The 19,848-nt window shown below is 38.5% G+C and overlaps 1 protein-coding gene across 2 annotated transcripts in view; it reads right to left on the bottom strand.

Annotated features, from left to right (window-relative positions):
* Nucleotides 1-19,494, bottom strand: part of PDCD10 (programmed cell death 10) — a 46,260-nt gene extending 26,766 nt beyond the window's left edge. The window contains exons 1-2 of one of the 2 annotated variants that reach the window (XM_068965628.1): nucleotides 19,401-19,494; nucleotides 2,468-2,678 (exon numbers count right to left, since the gene is read on the bottom strand). In XM_068965628.1, coding sequence (XP_068821729.1) covers nucleotides 2,468-2,563 — 96 coding nt within the window. In that variant the 5' untranslated portion in view covers nucleotides 2,564-2,678; nucleotides 19,401-19,494. Of the gene's footprint in view, nucleotides 1-2,467; nucleotides 2,679-18,857; nucleotides 18,985-19,400 lie in introns of those variants that run through there. The other variant, XM_068965636.1, reaches the window with a different exon arrangement.
* Nucleotides 19,495-19,848: the final 354 nt, after the last annotated feature.

The raw sequence follows: 19,848 nt of genomic DNA, 5'->3' as shown, positions 1-19,848 counted from the left end.
ATTTGAGAAATTAGACCCTGACAACTTGATGTAGTATCTCTCAGTCTAACACAACCAGCCATTTCATTTTCAAATTTCTAACAACAACTTCTAACAACTATGAATCATCTAGCAACGTATTCTGATCTGGGGCCCATTATACCCCACATGTTATTCAAGTTTCAGATTTCTGAAGAGATTTACTGGTCCATTCACAGCCATTTCTTTTCCTTTCAAGTTAATTCTTCTTATATATGAATAAAGTAGAAAAGGTATACCAGTATTAATCGTAAGAGTTCACCCAAATCCTACACCCTATACAACTGTTTTCCAAAGTCAAGCATCACATAAAATCATTTCACCATATGGAGGAAAAGGTCACTCAAACTCTTAGAAAAAAAGCTTTTCTCATTCCTCTTTCATTAACTAGAGGATTAAACTAAAGTTCTGCAATGTAAACTGACCTTCCTTAAAGACTCAAAATACCAGAGAAATACAGCAAATGCCCCCAGACAACTTGATCCAATAGCCTACAGAGTTAGCAACATAAACACGAAAAGACGGAGCAATTCTGGATGGAACTGTCATGATGGCTCTTGAAGAACCTGAGAAGTTTAAACACTAAATGTCAAGACAGGGTTACTCATCTATCCTTCAGTGACTCTCTTTACCTCATTCTTGGTACAAGGATAACTGAACAGTTAATAACTGATTTGCTTAAACATCTGTGTTCCCTGCAACTCTTGAGAAGAAGTATGCTGACTTTTTCTTTCCCTTATCTCCAGACCCTTGCAGCAGACTCGACAAACAAATGGCTGGTATTTAGTAAATATTTACTGAACAGCACTGAAGCACTGCTTCCAACAATAACTATAGTCTTGCAATGCCTGGGTAAAGTGTTAGAACAAAATGGCAAAATTAATGACTGAAGTGTTGGCTACAGCTGCCAGAGATGGGTATAGCCAGCCCTAGAAGAGTGCCTCCAATGCTGTCACGGTAGCAGGATAATCGGGACAGGTTTTCCAAAAGATGCCTCCTCCTTGCGTCCTCTCCAGTAAACTTCTAAATTTCCTAACTGCCCAGCTAGGTGTGGTCATAAATCTATATCTTGCCAATGAGATGTAAATGGAAGTCTCAAGTACGACTTTCAGAAAGATTACTTTAAGGAAGCTTTATCAGCTGGAAATAAATCCCCACCCCCTGCTTTGTTTTTTTACCCCTTTCGAACAACTTAGGACAAAACAGCAGCAGCCATCCTACATGCTGAAGTGACCTTGGCAATGGAAGGCAAGCACTAGGATGATGAAACAGAAGACAGGAACCTCAGTTTTTGATGATACTGACTCATAATACTATCAGTCCTAGACCACTTACCTCCAGAAGTTTTTATGTAAAGAAAGAAACTTTAAAGCAAAATAATCTCACAAATCAGGACCTCAGTTCACCATTAAAAGGAGGGGAGAAAGTATCTCTTAGAGAACTTCTAGTTCTAAAAACTCTACATAGCTTAGCCTATTAAATATCAACTTAAAAAAAAACAACCTAAAATATATCAATTATTAAGGCCTAGAAAAATCCTCAAATAAAAAAGCAATTATATCTTCTCTAGATACAAAGCAGTGGTATCTTCCATTTATCAGTAAAATTGTTTTGTCACTATTCACTCTAACTTTAACTCGGGGCTTCCCTCATAGCTCAGTTGGTAAAGAATCCATCTGTAATTCAGGAGACCCTGGTTCCATTCCTGGCTAGGAAAGATCCGCTGGAGAAGGGATAGGCTACCCATTCCAGCATTCTTGGGCTTCCCTTGTGGCTCAGCTGGAAAAGAATCCGCTTGCAATGCTGGAGACCTGGGTTCATTCCCTGGGTTGGGAAGATCCCCTAGAGAAGGGAAAGGCTACCCCTCTGGTATTCTGGCTTGGAGAATTCCATGGACTGTGCATGTGCAGTCCATGGGGTCGCAAAGAGTCGGACACGACTGAGCGACTTTCACTTTCACCTTTTCACTTTCACTGTAACTCATTAGGATATTTTCGGGCCTGCTCTTCTGGCTACCTAAGAGGTGCTAATCCCCAACTCTTCAACACACTAACCCTTATTTACCTCTTTCAGATGTTAGCATCTATGTCTCTTATTCCAGCGAGGCCTGCCTGGCCCCTAAAATAGGTCTCACCTGCTACTTTACTTAACACATTTTGTTTTTACACTTCATAGCACTCATCACAATTCTTCATTTATAAAATTACTTGTATTCTTTTGTCCAATGTCTCTCTCTTCTACTATAGTGAAACCTCCAGAGAAAGAGCAAAAGCTCAGGGCTTTTCCCTCATTGTTTTATGTATGTCCAGCCCTGGAAAAATGCTTAATACATAGATGGAGTCCATTTACATAAGTACTTGTTATATGAGGAAACAAACAAACAAATGAATAAATGAAGCAGACATAAAGAAATTCCACAGGTCATATGAAGAAATGTTTATCCACTTACCTCATTAAACACAGGATACATGACTGCATAGAGGGGCATAGAAACCATAGAAGTGGTCTCAGCTTCATTCTTCATCTCTTCCATTGTCATCCTCATTCAAAAGCCAACTACAGTAGAAAAAGCAGTGCTAAAACGCAGAGGAATCTTCATTCACTGCAGTCTTTCTTCTCTTTTTTGTGATAAAAGAATAAAGCACAAAACATATACTGACCTGGTTAAAGGGCAAGAAAGAACAGATATTGACTATATTAGAATTAAGAATAAAAACTTCAAGTGTTTAACATTTTCATTACAATTTTTTGCTAATCCTTCACGATTCTGTAACCTAAAAAATCACACAAACATAGCAACCATCAAAGATTTAAGGCAAATTTTTAAATTGGGAAAATTCCACCAAATGTGATCTATTTGGGGGAAAAAATTGACCTAATTTCTTAATTAAATAATTTATTTAATATTATTTAATTTTGCCAGTGGCGTTTTTTGAATCTTTGTCCAAAGTTAACACAGAAACTAGGAAGAAAAATCCATGGGTACTGGAAGTTTGGAAATAAAATATTGAGAATTCAACATTATAAGAGAGAAATTTTGCCTTGAGGAGTTGAGGAAATGTGTTGCTTTTGAAAAGAAAGCAACAGTATTTAATTCCTTTGCTAGGTTGAAAATTGAGCCTAATTATACAGTGAAAGAGTAATGGTGGTTAACATATTTATATATTAAATGATATATAAGTTCAACAAAAAAAGCTATCAATTTTGAATAATTTGTACCTTATATAAAGCATTTTCAGATTATAAAATATTTTTCACATGTATTTAGTCCCCCCAATAACTTACCTTGTAGTAATTGCCATTCTAATTTTGCAGATGAAAAAGCAGACTCAGATGGTAAATAACTTGCCTAAGATCGCACATGCAGAGGTTTATGAATTCAGATCTGACACTCCCAAATCAAAAAACAGAGTATCAAGTGAAAACGAAGAACCTCATCTACCCAAGAAAGTACCCAGACATTATTCATTTACTGAATAAATATATGTTAACTACCTACACATGCATGCGCAGTGGGGGATAAAAATGATGTGGTTCTAATCGTTAAAAAATTACCTGATACAGACTGTGGAAGACCTAAGCAGTTTGAAAGCTACAAAGGCTAGTGCTCATAGCTTCAAACAAACTCCAATGACCTGTCCCATCTGAAAACTGCTTACTATTCCTCCATATTCCTACCAGTGAAGGGGAACTCAACATAAACTGACACCAACTGTAAGTTTAGTCTTATTTCTGGTAGTTCTAAACATGGACATTTTTTCCTCTTTCTAAGCTTACATCTGCTTCCTGAACTCACAGAATCAAATAATGAAATAAATAATAAATAAAAAGAAGAAAAGGCCAATTCCTAAATTTTATTCTGTAAGACAAGAGAAAACCATTATCTGATGAGTCAACTGGTACTTAAATAGACTTCTTTGGTCATAGCATTAAGGACAGAATGGAGGAACGAAGCTGAAGGCAGGAAAAAACTTAAGAAACCTAATGCATCCAGATCAATAGAACCTGAATAATAAACAAGAGCAAGTAAATATTGGCTGTTACTATCTGACTACTTAATAAACCATTTGATAATCTGCCTTTCCACTTAAATTTAACTGTGAATACCTTTTCATAATAAACTTGGAACAGAAAAGAAGGGCTGAAATGCTGTGATACTAATCAAAGTGAAAATGCTGGACACCGGATATACAGCATTGGTAGTAACTGAAAGTATCTATGAAAAAAGAAAGCGAAAGATAGCAGTACAGGGTCAACAACAGAACTGAAGAACTATTTCACAGGATGACAGGGAAAAAAAAATCTTTCATTTATATAATAAATGTTTCTTTTTAAAAAAGAAAACAATTTATTGACTATCAATACAATATTGGGCCTAGTACTAATACAGAACAGTGAACAAGACAAGACCTCAGAGAGCTTATACTATGGAAGGAAAGACAAAATGAACAATTGTGAAAACCACACAGGATGCTATGCTTTTATGGGAGAACTAGATAAGAGGACCAGCATCAGGTGTTTCCAAGAGAAGGAGGTCAAAAGTTTTAGATGCTTCTGAATATGGACAATAACCTAAAAAAATTTTTTTATTTCATTTCTTGATGAGGTCAAGTATAACACTCAAAGAGTAGTGTCACTTGTATATAGAGGGCACTACCAGCAGAGGTTGAACTGGTGAGTTGGCAAGAGAGGAGTCTAAGTTTTAAAGGATCTCAGTCAAAAGGAGGCAGAAATTAAAGGAGGTGAGATACTGAAGTACACTCAATGGGACCATTTTTGTCTTTTACTCTTTTGAACACATGCCTATCCCTGCATATACAAAGGCAGGCACAGTTGAACACATCAGTAAGGTGGCTAAAGTCACTTTCTGAATTCCTGCTGATATCTACCTATCTACCCGCCCAAACACTTAATTTTTACCTTTTCAAATACAGGCATTCATTTTTTTAAAAACATTTTGTCTAATAAGCGGTACTGTACCATGTTGGAAATTTTCTCCTAAGATACTATTTAAATTAACTGTCTCTCTATAACTGTCTCTTTCTCTAATTTACATATATATATATATAAATTATATAGTTTTTCTTGCCTCTAAAACTAACTTTACTATCAGCTACTATTTGTCATCAAAAAGACAGTATTATAGCAACATTATGGGCTACACAAGTGGCTGGTTACTCCACACTTAACTACTCTTTTAAAACATTGTTCCCATGGGAAAATGTTCCAAAGAACCAATTTATATCTGAACTTTTCAGAACAGACAGTCATAAGCTGGGCCAGTTTCATTAGCATTTGTATGTGAATAAAAATCAACAATTCCAATAAAGCTTTTAAAATATTAAACTGTTCTGCCAATTTTAACTTCAAGTTAAAATTTTGTTGTCAATCCTTCTACATGCTTCTTCATTTGAAACAGTTCAATAAACAACATGCAACTCTATGCCACTTTAATGCCAAATTTAGTCTTAAGAATTTCAGCCACACACTATACAACCAAGCAAAGGAGTCTGTTCATTTAAAGAACCACACTTGGGTATATGTCAAGGTTCAGAATCAGCATTTCCTGAAACAGCCTCACTTTCTCCCTCTGGGGCACAACAGGGCCAAGGTTATTTACTCTCAAATAAAATGTGTGAACAAATGGAAGTTCTTGGAATTGATGCATATAGTTTTCGGGAAAAATAGAAGCTTCCTAAGTAAAGGAAATTCTAGACTTGAAAAATATTTGTAAGCCAGTTGTCTTGCTTTTCTCTACAGTCAAATCTAACACTAGCCCCCTTACATGATCCCAAATTCTTATAATTCCTTTCACTTCCCTCCCTAAAGGAGGAAAGTTTTATTTATTTTCGTTGGCTCTCCAAACTGTCCATAATATTTAGCTAAAAGAAGTTTATTAATTCCAACAGTAAAAAGAATCCATGAGTTCATGTTATAATTTATAAGTGTGTTTCTTTTTCCCAATAGTGACATTACCAGTCAGCATTAGCAGGTACACAGTAGACCTTAATAAATGTTTGCTGAATGCATAAATTAATGAGACAAGAGATGGGCAATCTATAAATTGAATCAGTCTTGCTAACACTTTTCAAATATTAAGCCTAGCAAAACAAAAACAAACACAGAAATCTAAATAATTCTATTAACGAAGTTTGGACCCAGTTACATTTACCAGTTTTTATCTCTTTTGGCTATCCCAAGCTCTTCCTACTGTAGTAAACTGAGAATATAAGCATCAGACCACTGAAAATAAAATCAGAATTCCAAAAGAAATTTATAAGAAAACCAAAGGGAACAAAACCAGAGATTATTAATTCTAATGTCTTAATTTTATCAAGGATACAACTGGTGTATAATTTAATAGTTCACAAAATTCTAAAAGTGGAAGCATTCCAACATTGGTTAACCTTGCTTTACACATAAGCAAGATCCAAAAAGTTACCCAGCTTTCAGGAGAAAGCACAACTTTATGAGAAAGAGTAAAGAGTGCTGAAGTTTCCAAATGCTGGACAACCTAAACCATCACAATCACTTCAGGGCTTATTAAAAACACAAGTTCTCAGGATTACTCATAATCTCCAAGAAAGGGTTAGGGAAGCTGTATTCTCATCAGCAAGCCCAGATGATTCTTGTGAACAGGACAGGTTGGATATCACTGGTATGGAAAGATCAGTGGCTAGAGTCAGAAGAAACGAAAAAAAAAAAAAAGAAGACTGCTAAGGACAGTCTCCAAGACACAGGTAAAATTAAGTTTGACTCAGCACCTGAGACAAGGGTTTTGGGTCCTCCTGACTTGACAGAAGTTTCACTTCATTACTGGCCTTATTTCCTCATCAGAAAGTACAAAGGGGGTAAAAACTGTATCATCTTAAAGGAAATGGAACTTTAAAATTCAAGGACAGTACAATTTTATTCCTGGTGTCTACCCTTATGACAGAAAGAGAAGAGGAACTAAAAACCCTCTTGATGAAAGTAAAAGAGGAGAGTGAAAAAGGGGGCTTAAAGCTCAACATTCAGAAAACGAAGATCATGGCATCCGGTCTCATCAATCCATGGGAAATAGATGGGGAAACAGTGGAAACAGTGTCAGACTTTATTTTGGGGGCATCCAAAATCACTGCAGATGGTGATTGCAGCCATGAAATTAAAAGACTCTTACTCCTTGGAAGAAAAGTTATGATCAACCTAGATAGCATATTCAAAAGCAGAGACATTACTTTGCCGACTAAGGTCTGTCTAGTCAAGGCTATGGTTTTTCCAGTAGTCATGTATGGATGCGAGAGTTGGACTATAAAGAAAGCTAAGCACCGAAGAATTGATGCTTTTGAACTGTGGTGTGGCAGAAGACTCTTGAGAGTCCCTTGGACTGCAAGGAGATCCAACCAGACCATTCTGAAGGAGATCAGCCCTGCGATTTCTTTGGAAGGAATGATGCTAAAGCTGAAACTCCAGTACTTTGGCCACCCCATGCGAAGTGTTGACTCATTGGAAAAGACCCTGATGCTGGGAGGGATTGGGAGCAGGAGAAGGGGACGACAGAGGATGAGACGGCTGGATGGCATCACGGACTCGACGGACGTGCGTCTGAGTGAACTCCGGGAGTTGGTGATGGACAGGGAGGCCTGGCGTGCTGTGATTCATGGGGTCGCAAAGAGTCGGACACGACTGAGCGACTGAACTGAACTGAACACCACTTTGCTTTCTCTCAAGCACCCAGCATCACAAATCATACCCAGAAACTGAATTTATTTCAAGGTAGGAATAGATCAGTCTGGCCAAGTCATAGTTGGAAAGGTCAGCATTTGGTATCATGACCTACCTTTCAGGACCTTCTCAGGTCAAAATGTTGTAGCCACTGCCAAACAAGAGAGAAAGGTTTAGAGGAAGATGCTAGGAAAAAGGCAGGCAGAGGAAAAGAGTACGCAAGAGATCCTACTTAGACCAAAATGAATTTGGTAAAGAATCCACCTGTTACACAGGAGACATGAGTTCGATCCCTGGGTCAGGAAGATTCTCTAGAGGAGGAAATTGCAACATACTCTAGTATTCTTGCCTGGAGAATCCCATGACAGAGGAGCCTGACAGGCTACAGTCCATGGGGTGGCAAAGAGTCAGACACGACTGAGGCGACTTTGTAAGGTTCTAAGAAAGGCTTGACACTTCACCTAAAGGTGAATAGGAATAGGGCTGTTTGAATTACACAGTGGTTTACCCCTTACTTTAACCAGTTTCACCTAAGGTTGACCAAAGCCCAAAATATTAAATGGAACATTTCAGAAATAAACAATTCAGAAATTTTTAACTGTTTGCCATTCCGAGCAGCATAATGTAACCTCATGCCCTCCAGTCTGAGACCCCCAATCATAGATATCACCTGCTCCTAACATGCCACTACTCACACCATCATGGCTTGATGACCCTCCTTCAGATGTATCATCAGGTCAACAGTAAGAGAACAAAAGAAGGTCAACAGTATCCTAACACTAAATCACAATGCCTATGTCACTCACCCCACTTAGTCTTATCACTCAGACATTTTATCACCTAGTATCATCACAGGAAGGTAGGTACAGTACACTAAGATATTTTGAGAGACCACATTTGCATAACTTTATTACACTGAATTATTATAATTGCTCTATCTTATTATGGCTGCCAATCTCTTGCTATTTATAAATTAAACTATCATAGTTGTATAGGAAAAAATAATAGTATATAAAGAGCTTGGTACTATCTGAGGTTTCCAACATCCACTAGGAGTCTTGGACCTATAGACATAGTAGGGGGGAAGGTATGAGGGGGCTACTGTACTTAATTAACATTATTAGCACTGTCTTTACAGTGGTGAGTAACAAGCACAGTGACCCTAGAACCAGACTTGCTTGGATTCAATAAACTGTTCATTCATCCAATAAATGTATTGGGTAATAACTACAGTTTACCAGCCCTTTCTCTCACAGGAGCCCTCTCTCTCCATAATTTGAGAACCACTGCTCTAGGCACAATCACTACACAAGCATTTTGAACAAAGGAAGTGGTCCAAATAGTAAAGGTAAGCGCTGGCAAATATTATCCAGACCCAGATTTTTTTCCATAATTCAGATAGTTTCAGATCTCAATCGCTCACCAGTAAATTTATCTGTACTGCTGTCACATACTCACAAATTTAAGATACCTAAACATTAAGACTATAAAATTTTAAAGCGAAAACAGCCATTAACACATATTCCTCTATACTATCAAGTCCAATCTCCAAACCTCACAATTTAGAAATAAAAGTCCCCAGAAATTCACATTAATAAACTAAACAGTGACATATTTTAAGTATATATTCTATAGAGCTACTATAACCCATTGTCTGGGACATGCCTGCCATGTCTTCTGTCTGCCAAAGTGATCTACTTCTAGGATCACCTGCCCTGCTCTCTGTGTCCTCCACGGATCACTCAGCTGAGAGCCAAGACCCCCAGACTCCAGGCAAAATGTTTAGAGACTAACGCCAATGGGAACGTGGCTCTGATTCAAGGTCGCCCTAGGGTATACAGCAGCACAAGTCTGTGGATCTTGCATTTTTTGATACCAAGACCTCTGACTCAGGTACTTTAAAAGTTAACTGCATCATATCAGTGTAAGAATATTTGGGGGGAGTAGTGTCCAAATACAGAAATCATAAATGGACAAGTAACTAACATTTTCTACATATGGATGGATAGCACAGAGTAGTAGGTAAGTGCTCAGATTTAAAACAGCTTTAAGTTTGAATGGGTGATATCATTTACTCTCTTTTTAAACTCAATGAGAAATTTACTGGCAATACTGACTGAGGTATTCACATCACAGCGTTATTAAGAGTACAAAACGCATGTACTTATTGCAGTATCTGACATACAATAAACATTCATATTATTAGTTACTGATATTTCATCCAAGATTCTATGAATCTGACACGGCATCAGGCCTGGAATGAGCGTGAGGCAAACCAGATGGCTAGAGCACAAAATTAAGCTCTTGTAGGACAGAGAGTGGGTGCCTCTTGAAATTTTGTACACTGAACTCTTTGTTTGCCTCACCCTAGTCCTGCCCCTGCACAGTACACACAAGGATGGGCTAATACTGATTATCACAGTGTCAAAAAGGACACTTAGAATAGCCTTTTAAAACCTTTTCCTCCCCGCTTGCCAAAATGAAGGCATATATAAATTACCTGGGCCACCCAAAAAGTTACAAGTGTCATTCAAAGTAAATTACAGTTTAGGAATTCTTAAAATATGTGATCATCAAATGCATTGTAAAATTATTTGCTAAGTCTGTGTTAAAAATTTTTATTCTCTTAGTGTACGTAGATCAATTTAATAAAGAAAGTTGTGGCCCAGGAGCAGGCTTGGTAGAAGAGTGAAATCAAGATGTGGTCAAAGAACTTCCCAAAAAAATCCGTAAGAGGGGATAATCTATTCAGGAAAACCAAAAGAGAACAGAATCAAAAGGCCTGCTACCTCTGATGGGAAAGGCGAACAACAAAAATAGCACCAACTGCTATTTGAGCTTCTAAGATATTCCTGCACAAGTTCAGGGGAAAAAGACACATCTCTTTGGCAGTGACAATATTCTATTTTATCCCCCTATTCGAATGCAATTGTTCAATTCTGGTCTGAACAAAATTTAAATGAAAACATTTGTTGGAGGGCAGGAAACAAATTTGTTCCCTTGAATGTGTTCATCTTTTGCCCATGAAGTTCTTAATCTAGTGGTTCATGAATTAAATAATGCCTAACTGCCTAATTTAGTGTTTGAGGTACTTCTCTATATTCTCTTTTGCATTAGTATTTGTGAGTTTCAATTTCTCTAACACAACTCTAAAGCCTTCCTTTAAAACCCCTTAGAAATTCAACTTAAGCTCTCATGGGCTCACTGGTGGTTCAGATGGTAAAGTATCTGCCTGCAATGTGGTAGTCCTGGGTGCTGTCCCTGCATCGGGAAGATACCCTGGAGAAGGGAACGGCTACCCACTCCAGTATTCTTGCCTGGAGAATTCCATGGACAGAGGAGCCTGGAGGGCTAAGTCGCAAAGAATCACACACAACTGAGCAACTAACACACGCACATATCACACGGCTCAGGCTTACCTGCTCTGTATCACTTATAGTCTTACATTTTCCTTAATAACTCCTTATTGCCTAAGGTTCGCTACAGTATGCAATGTGTATTTTATCAAATTTCTTTGCACCACAACACTGCCACAAGGTGCTTAAATGTTGATAAAATTATTAGCCCCAGATATTAGGTTGGTATAAATGTAACTGCAGTTTCGCACTGCTGAAATTTGCTGTTTGATATTGAATATATTCTTAATAAATGTGGTTATGCTATACATTATTTTAACGTGCATTTCTCACTTTATGTTTTTTTGCTAATGATTTTCTACTTGCTGTTTATTTTATATTTATTTTGGACTGTGGAAATGATGTTAGACAAAATGCAAATTCGAGCAATTTTCTCATCTGAGTTCAAAATGGGTCACGAGGCAGCGCTGACAACTCACAACATCAACAACGCATTTGGCCCAGGAACTGCTAACAAACACACAGTGCAGTGGTGGTTCAAGAAGTTCTGCAAAGGAGGAAAGAGCCTTGAAGATGAGGAGCACAGTGGCCAGCCCTCAGAAGTTGACAACAATCAACTGAAAGCAATCACTGAAGCTGATTCTCTTACAACTACAGGAGAAGTTGCTGAAGAACTCAACATCTCAACCATTCTACAATCATTTGGTATTCGAAGCAAACTGGAAGGTGAAAAAACTAGTTAAGTGGGTGCCTCATGAGCTGACCGCAAACCAAATAAAATCATTGCTTTGAAGTATATTCTTCTCTTATTCTACACAACAACAACAAACTATTTCTCGATTGGATTGTTACATGAGACAAAAAGTGGATTTTATATGACAACTAGTGGTGATGACAAGTTCAGCGCTGGACTGAGAAGAATCTCCAAAATATATCCCAAAGCCAAACTTGCACCAAAGTCATGGTTACTGTTTGGTAGTGTCTGATCTACTACAACGTTCTGAATCACAGTGAAACCATTACATCTGGTAAGTATGCTCAACAAATTGATGAGATGCACTGAAAACTGCAATGCTTGCAGCCAGTACTGGTCTACAGGGCCTAATTCTTATCCAGGATAACGTCTGACCACACATCACACAACTAACACTTCAAAAGTTGAATGAATTGGGCCTTACCTCATTTGCCAGGTTCACCTGACCTCTCGTCAACTGACTACCACTTCTTCAAGAATCTCACCAACTTTTTGCAGGGAAAATGCTTCCATAACCAATAGGATGCAGAAAATGCTTTCCAAGAGTTTGTCGAATCCCAAAGCATGGATTTTTACACTACAGGAATAAACAAACTTATTTCTTATTGGCAAAAATATGTTGATTGTAATGGTTCCTATTTTGATTAATAAAGATGTATTTTAACCAAGTTATAATGATTTAAAATTCACAGACTGAAACTGCAATTACTTTTGCACCAACCTAATAAATGGACTCTGACTCATTTGTTTAACAGTAAGTGAGAATAAGGACAAGATTCTATCACTATAATGACATTTAACTTCACCTTTAGCTCCAAGTGATCTCAAATAAAAATGCTATTAGTCACAAGAAGAAATGAAGACAGAATGGTATTTGTTTGTATCATATATACAATTCCTCCCATGACCTTCACTTATAAAACTGTATTCATTTTTCAAGGAAGGAAACCAAAATCAAGGGAGGACCTCAGAAACCTCTCAAGTTTTGACAGTACTGTCAAAATGCCAATTTTATTATGGATAAAGGCATCTGCAAGTGTCTACTCTGAATAAAAGGACACAGCATTATTCGAAATCCTTTGGAATTAAATTAGACAGCCTTGTAACAATGTGAACTGGTATAGGGAGCAGTTGCATTCTGGAGGCTAGGTATGACTCATTTACCATTCCCAAATGCCTTTGGTTCCAGCAACACAATGAAGTCTAAGAAGGAAGCAAGGGTTTAACACCTGAGGGTTTTGTCCTTCCTGAACCCCAAACTCCATTAGATTTCCAGTTCATCCTGAAGACAGGATGGCTGAATAAGGCAGAAAGGCATATTTCAGTGCCAGGGACCAGAAGATAACTCAGAGAAACTATCATTTTTTCCCCCTTCTTATTGGCTCCGATGCAAAATTATCAAATGAACTGATGCATGTGCAAGTACTTAATATATCAGAAAGACCAAATGTCCATATAATGGTCTTTCCAGCCCCCTACTATCCACTAAATTATAAACACTGTAGAGAAGTTTTATTCCTTTCTCTATTTGCTAGTACCTAGCTCAGTACTCTGCATAAGTAAGTGTAGTCACTCAGTCGTGTCCGACTCTTTGCGACCCCATGGACTGCAGCCCACCAGGCTCCTCTGTCCATGGGATTCTCCAGGCAAGAATACTGGAGTGGGCTGTCATTTCCTTCTCCAGGGGATCTTCATAGTCAGTCTAAATCAGCAGCAGTGTTGGAGATGTGATGATGAAAAGCTAGATATACTCCATGCCCTTGAGGGTGTGCAGTCTTGTAGGGAAGAGAGACAATAAAGAAATACATGTCAAGCTGCCACTTTACATAACTCCAGGGAGCATACCTGTGTCACACTATACATATACTTGCCCTGTGCAAATTCAATGGGCACGTTTAACATTTTTCATTTTGAAGAAAACAAAAATAACTATTGAAATACCGGATGATTGTAATTCCATTCCGCAAATATAAGCCCCTGAATGAAAGCGATAAAGACATGGATCTGCTACCCACCACTGGACTGAGAGCCACAACTGTCCCCTAAATGAGAGGCTCACCACACATATTTCCTTTCCAGAAAGATCTCTGAATAGCAAGTTAAATACTTGACCCAGCACTCAAAGGAAAAGTAATTCTATTCCAATGCTAGAGGAAAAATGATGTTTGTTAATGCTATGTCAGTTTCCAATGTGGTAACTTTCAAAGTGTTCCTTTTAGAGTAAATTTTCAGATAAGTAATTTTTGCCTGCCACATTGACTTTAGTATCTAAAACACAACTTTTTGTAACTGGAACTCTAATCTAAGTTGAGCCCTCCATCGGTGCTCAAAAACAAACATCATTTTTACTGCCATGATTAAAAATATAGCGTCTTAACTTCACTAGCATGGATTTAAATCCTAATTCCAAGCAGTAAGTGGTTGTGTGACCTTGTGAAAGTTACTTAACCTCCCTATATTTAGTTTTCTTAAATTGGGGATAATAGTGCCTCTACATTACAGGGTTCATACAAAGATTTAAGGCAATTTTACACATAACATATATTTAACAAATGTAAGATAAATGAATAAATCAAAGTATCATTATTATACAATCTATCTTTTTCTGGTAAACTTATTTCCAGAGGACTGGCATGAGTAAACAGTAATGACTACTACTTAATATGTTCCACTGCTGTTACCCAACAATTCATAAGCCAGCTGATGAAAAAGAAAAATCTTTTTTTTTTTTTTCAAATAGCAACACCTGATTCTAGACAACTGTAGAGTGACACTGAGTTTGAAGACTCATGCCACTTTTTAAGTGGTTAAAAAGAAAGATTATGCACAGCAAAAAAGTAAGCGTGATCTTGAAAAATATGAATATTACACTGTATCCAAGATGCAATTGTGTAGCTAAAATGAGAAAACTAAATTCTACATATAAACAAAAATGGACCACCAAACTACACAGTCTACCTTTCTGCAAATAAATTATTTCTAACTGCTACAATAAAGGTGCTTTCACTTTGTACATCGTGTGTGCACGCGTGCTTGTACTGCTAAAATATAAATCACTAATAAGACCACAGCTTTCTATAACATTTCAAATGCAGTAATATACACCATCAATCACACTATTTAACTTCTAAATCACTTCTGCAGTTTATATTGTGGACAAAAAACTGTTTATCATGGCATTAGCTTAAAATTCTTGGCACATGTTACCAATCATTAACAACCTTAATAATTAAACAAGATATAAGAAGCAGTACCTCAGTTTTATCCTTCACATATTGGTATGCTAGGTCAAAACGAATTTTATTATCCCTAATTCAAGTAACATAGGGACTTACTTAAAAATGTAAGTTTAGGATTTATCAAAGACTTGTATTAACGATACAAACTGGGCCAAGTATGAGCAAGCACTTTTTGACAATATTTTGTGGGAGAGTGAATTGGTAAATTCATGATGGCATGCAAAGCTACAGCAACTCTGAGTTGCTGAATTTATTCTACACCATTATAGCAGTACTCTGAAGGATCAGAGAGTTTGTTTTCAGAACCAAAACCTAACACATTTCTGAATTTAGTCTTCATGTTTTGAAAATAATATTTTCAATCTCGTAAGTACCGAGGTTTAAAGCAAATAAGATACTACCTTAAGGGCCACTGAAATATGACAGTTTTCATGAAGCTCAAACTGTAAGCTCCTTTGAAATAAACACCACTCAGTTTTACAGTCACCTTGTCGAAGGCAAGTTATATTAAAGGTAAAATTCAAAGGAAGATTACTGTGCTTAAAAAACAAAACAACAAAGAAAAGGGAAACTCATGAATTTTGTTGAGGACAGAGGAGCTAACAGGGAAGAATAGAATTCACAGAAAGTTAGTTTCTTGCATATCTGTATTTTATTATAATGAATGTTGCTTGCAAGAGCAGGATAGTGATAAGGTCTCCAAAACACTGTTATACAGAAATTTTGCTGTAATAGAAAATGATTCCTTTGCCATTTCCACACAGAAAACTACCCTGATTTTACAGACCTCCAAGAAAGAACAAACATCTTTGTACAATTTGTATCCAACTTCTGTCAATAACCTCTTTTTATCCAAAGGTAGGAAACAAATCTCTTTTACTCATTTTTGTATTTCTGCCCCTTGCAGAGTGCTGGATGCACTGTGCATGAAAGCACTTACATTTATTCATACATTCAGCAAATAATTACTGACTACTTAACTTTGTGCCGGGCACTGTATAAGTAATGAGGTAAGGCACATGACAAATAAGGGCCCTGCTCAGGAAGCTTACTGTCTAGTGAGGGAGACAGACACTTATCAAGTAAACACAAAAATAATTAAGTTCCTATCGTGATGATGCTATAAAAAAGTACAGAGTATGGTGAATATACAGTAGGAACTTAGTTTGAGGAAGGAGGAGTCAAAGGTCAGGGAACATTCCCCTGAGAAATGACATCTAAACTGAGACTTGAAAATTAACTAGGAGTTGGCCAGACTTGGGGCCTCCCTGGTAGCTCAGACAGTAGAGTTTGCCTGCAAGGCAAGGAGACCTGGGTTCAATCCCTAGGATGGGAAGATCTCCTGGAGAAGGGAATGGCTACCCATTCTGGTATTCTTGCCTGGAGAACTCCATAGATAGAGGAGCGTGGTGGGCTACAGTCCATGGGATGGAAAAGAGCCAGACTTGGGAAGGGGAGGTGAAGCAGTCCAAGCAGGAGGATGAGTGAGTGAGTGAAGTCGTTCAGTCGTGTCCGACTCTTTGCGACCCCATGGACTGTAGCCTACCAGACTCCTCTGTCCATGGGATTTTCCAGGCAATAGTACTGGAGTGGATTGCCATTTCCTTCTCTAGGGGATCTTCCCAACCCAGGGATTGAAACCGGGTCTCCCCCACTGTAGACAGATGCTTTACCATCTGAGCCACCAGGAAAGTCCAAGCAGGAGGATGAAACAAGTATAAATGCCCCCAAGTCAGGAAAAAGCTTATGCAGGTAGTAACTGAAAGGCACAGTAAACAAGAAAGGCTGGGGATAAGGCTGGAAAGGTACACAGGAAACAAAAGAGAAACTGTCAGCACTGAATAGAGCAACAGGGTAATAGTACCTGAATATTTAAGTCATTGTAAGTCTTTTTCTCATGTAAAAATAAATAAGGAAACTGAGTCTTTATCTCAAAGTATTAAAAAGGTCTATAGTTAAAAGACCTGGATTATGCCTTGGTCCCGCCAGTTACTAGTTACAGAATCTTGCACTTAAAACCAATCTGAACTTCTTTCTTTATTCTCTTTGTAAACAGGTACTCAGTTATACCACCACAGTACTCCAACATGTAGATGACAGATGAAAATGAAAGATGATAAATACAATAAAAACATTATCTTACCATTCTGTTACTGACCAGACAAAATACCAAAACTACGATGATGCTCAGAGATGAAGAAAAGTTAGTGGTACAATCTAACCAAGGACAAAAATTAGCATGCACTCGACAAGTGCGTTATATTAATTTTACTAATTCCTAAATTTTGCTGACTTTAGGTTTAAAAGTTCATTCCACAACCTCCCAAATGCATGCCAAAAATTAGAACTCATTTCTCACTTCCTCCAACAAACCAAATGCCTGTATGTGGCCATATAGAAAATATACTAACATTCTTTCTTTACTATCACTGACTCATGATCGGTTTATGGTTTACTTAAACTACCGCACCCGTCTAACACAGCACTGAGTCAGTTATCTCCACATAAGTTTCCACTTGCTTAGTTAGGTCTTCCTTCCTTGTGTACTGCATTTCTTACTCATGGTGCTAACTATTCTTGATTTTACTTCATTCTGTAGTAAGTATTACAACTCTCTTTTATTTTAAAAGTCATTTTTATTTTAAAAGGAATGTAATAGTACTCCTGATTCTAGAAAGTGTTTTTGCACTCAGAAGTTAGACATATTGTGGGTAATTTTAATAACTGCAGAGTACACTCAAACCCTGCATATTTCAATGGTCAATGCATACAACAGTAAGCCATGACAGATTACCTGTGATCAGTAGATAACTGATTCTTATATATAAACTTATCAGGAACAAATATCAATGAATGTACTACTAAAACTCTATTAAAGAACTGTCTAATATTTATGCACTGTAATTATATTTGGTCACAACAATGGATAAGAATGGAACAAGCACACTACTTTCTGCTCAATACAAAACATAAATGTACTATTTTTCCATTCTTTAACATGAAACAAGGATGAGTTAAAACTCACAGATGGTAAGAAAAATAAAATATACAAAAGCCTGATGTTATTATTTACACACACACACAAAGAAAATGAGGGGAAGTAAAAAAAAAAAAAAAAAGTCATGTTACCTCCAAGAAATGCAGCATATCTTCTTTTCTAGTAATGAGCACACTAAACTGTCTCTTGATGCTGTATTATTTGAAAAAGTGTAAAATAAGTTTCGTGGAAGAATCCCAATCCCATTGTTCTCAGTTGAGAATAATAATAAAAGTACAGTCCTAAAGTAGAAAGGGAAAGGAGTATCTTTCACGAGTAAAGATGAGCCATATTGTTACTTTTCTCCTGTACCATTAATTACCATTTAAAACGGTAGCACTATTCATCACTTAATATACCTCTAATATAAGGAAAAAATAGCTAAGTTGAAATTGATTCTTATTTTTCCAACAACAGATTAGAGTGAGTGCTTCTTTTATTGAGGAATTCACAGATGGCTTCTTAGAAATACCTAAAATACATCACTTTGCAACTTCCTCTTCAAAAAATACAACCAATCTCCCCACTCTTTCTTTCTGGTGCGGCAGCTCAGATTTAGAAGCTGGATTACAAATGGATTAGAGTCAGAAGATCTGTCCCTATGTGTGTGACCTTGTGCACATCATTTACTCCCTCAGTTTCCTCGTTAGCATCCCACTAGGAATACTCCTTGAAACAGCAAAGGTGTAAATACATATTAGGAATTACATCTTTATAAAGTTAAACTTGCCTATTCGGGACAAAATTACCTCCTTAGAGGGACCACATCATGAAACTGGAACTGAATCCGTAGATCTCTGTCAACATTTTGACTCTTCCTTCTACAGTTCTCTTCTTTCAAAGGGCATAACACGAGTCACCTCAAGAGTCGATTCCAAGTGCCCCTTCCTTCCTCCACTCCTTCCCTATCCTACTTCTAAAGCTGGGGGAAAACAGCAGTCTCATCTCCCCGCCCCAAGCCACACCTTCAGAGGACCCCACCCCAGGCACATCCGCCCTCTCCCTACTCCGGGGGCAGCAGAGGCCACCTCGCCCTTCCCCTCCCGCCCCCACCTACAGGAGACTTCCTGGAGGCGTTCGGGCCCGAGCAGGGCAGGCGGCATTTACAAACCCGCTTTACGCCACTCGCGTAGGGTAACCTCGCTTACGCCCGTAGGGCCCCGTTCCCAGCTCCGTCCGCTCCGCCTGCCAGAACCAAGCCCTAGTGCCCTAGCCACGGCCCCCATGTGACCCCAGACCTCTTCTGCTCCACGCGGGACCACGGGGACTGGGACAGAACAGCCACACCTTACCGGTTACTGAGGTACTGACTTCACTTCCCACCTTTGAAGCCCTCTTCAACTCCCGGATCAATTCACTCCGGCGACGCCGGAAGGACCCGAGAGGAACCAGGCGTTGTCCGGAATCCTGCCCAGCCGGAGTCGCGCAGGGGCCTATGGGGATTCGTAGTCCCGCTCGCTGGCATCGTCGGCAATTCCTGCATACCTAGGACTACAATTCCCGTCAGGCCATGCGGTGCAACCGAAGGCGATGGGTGGGGACACTTTTAGCCAATAAGGGGAGAGTCCCTGCCTTTGCGGGAGGAGGTGAGAAGAAGAGAGAGAGTGCACGGAAAGAAGAGGAAGGGAGGGGTCAGCTCTCACCTGCGCCAATCAGGATGCAGGGTCGGCCCGGCAGGCGTCTCACCCATTGTGGGGGCGGGCTAGCGGAGGCTAAGGAGGGAACTGGGGTGGGGGAAGA

The sequence above is a fragment of the Capricornis sumatraensis genome, chromosome 1, assembly GCF_032405125.1.
Source record: "Capricornis sumatraensis isolate serow.1 chromosome 1, serow.2, whole genome shotgun sequence".
Taxonomy (NCBI): Eukaryota; Metazoa; Chordata; class Mammalia; order Artiodactyla; family Bovidae; genus Capricornis; species Capricornis sumatraensis.
Note: the sequence above shows the minus strand (reverse complement) of the source record. Positions and strands in the feature narration are given on the sequence as shown.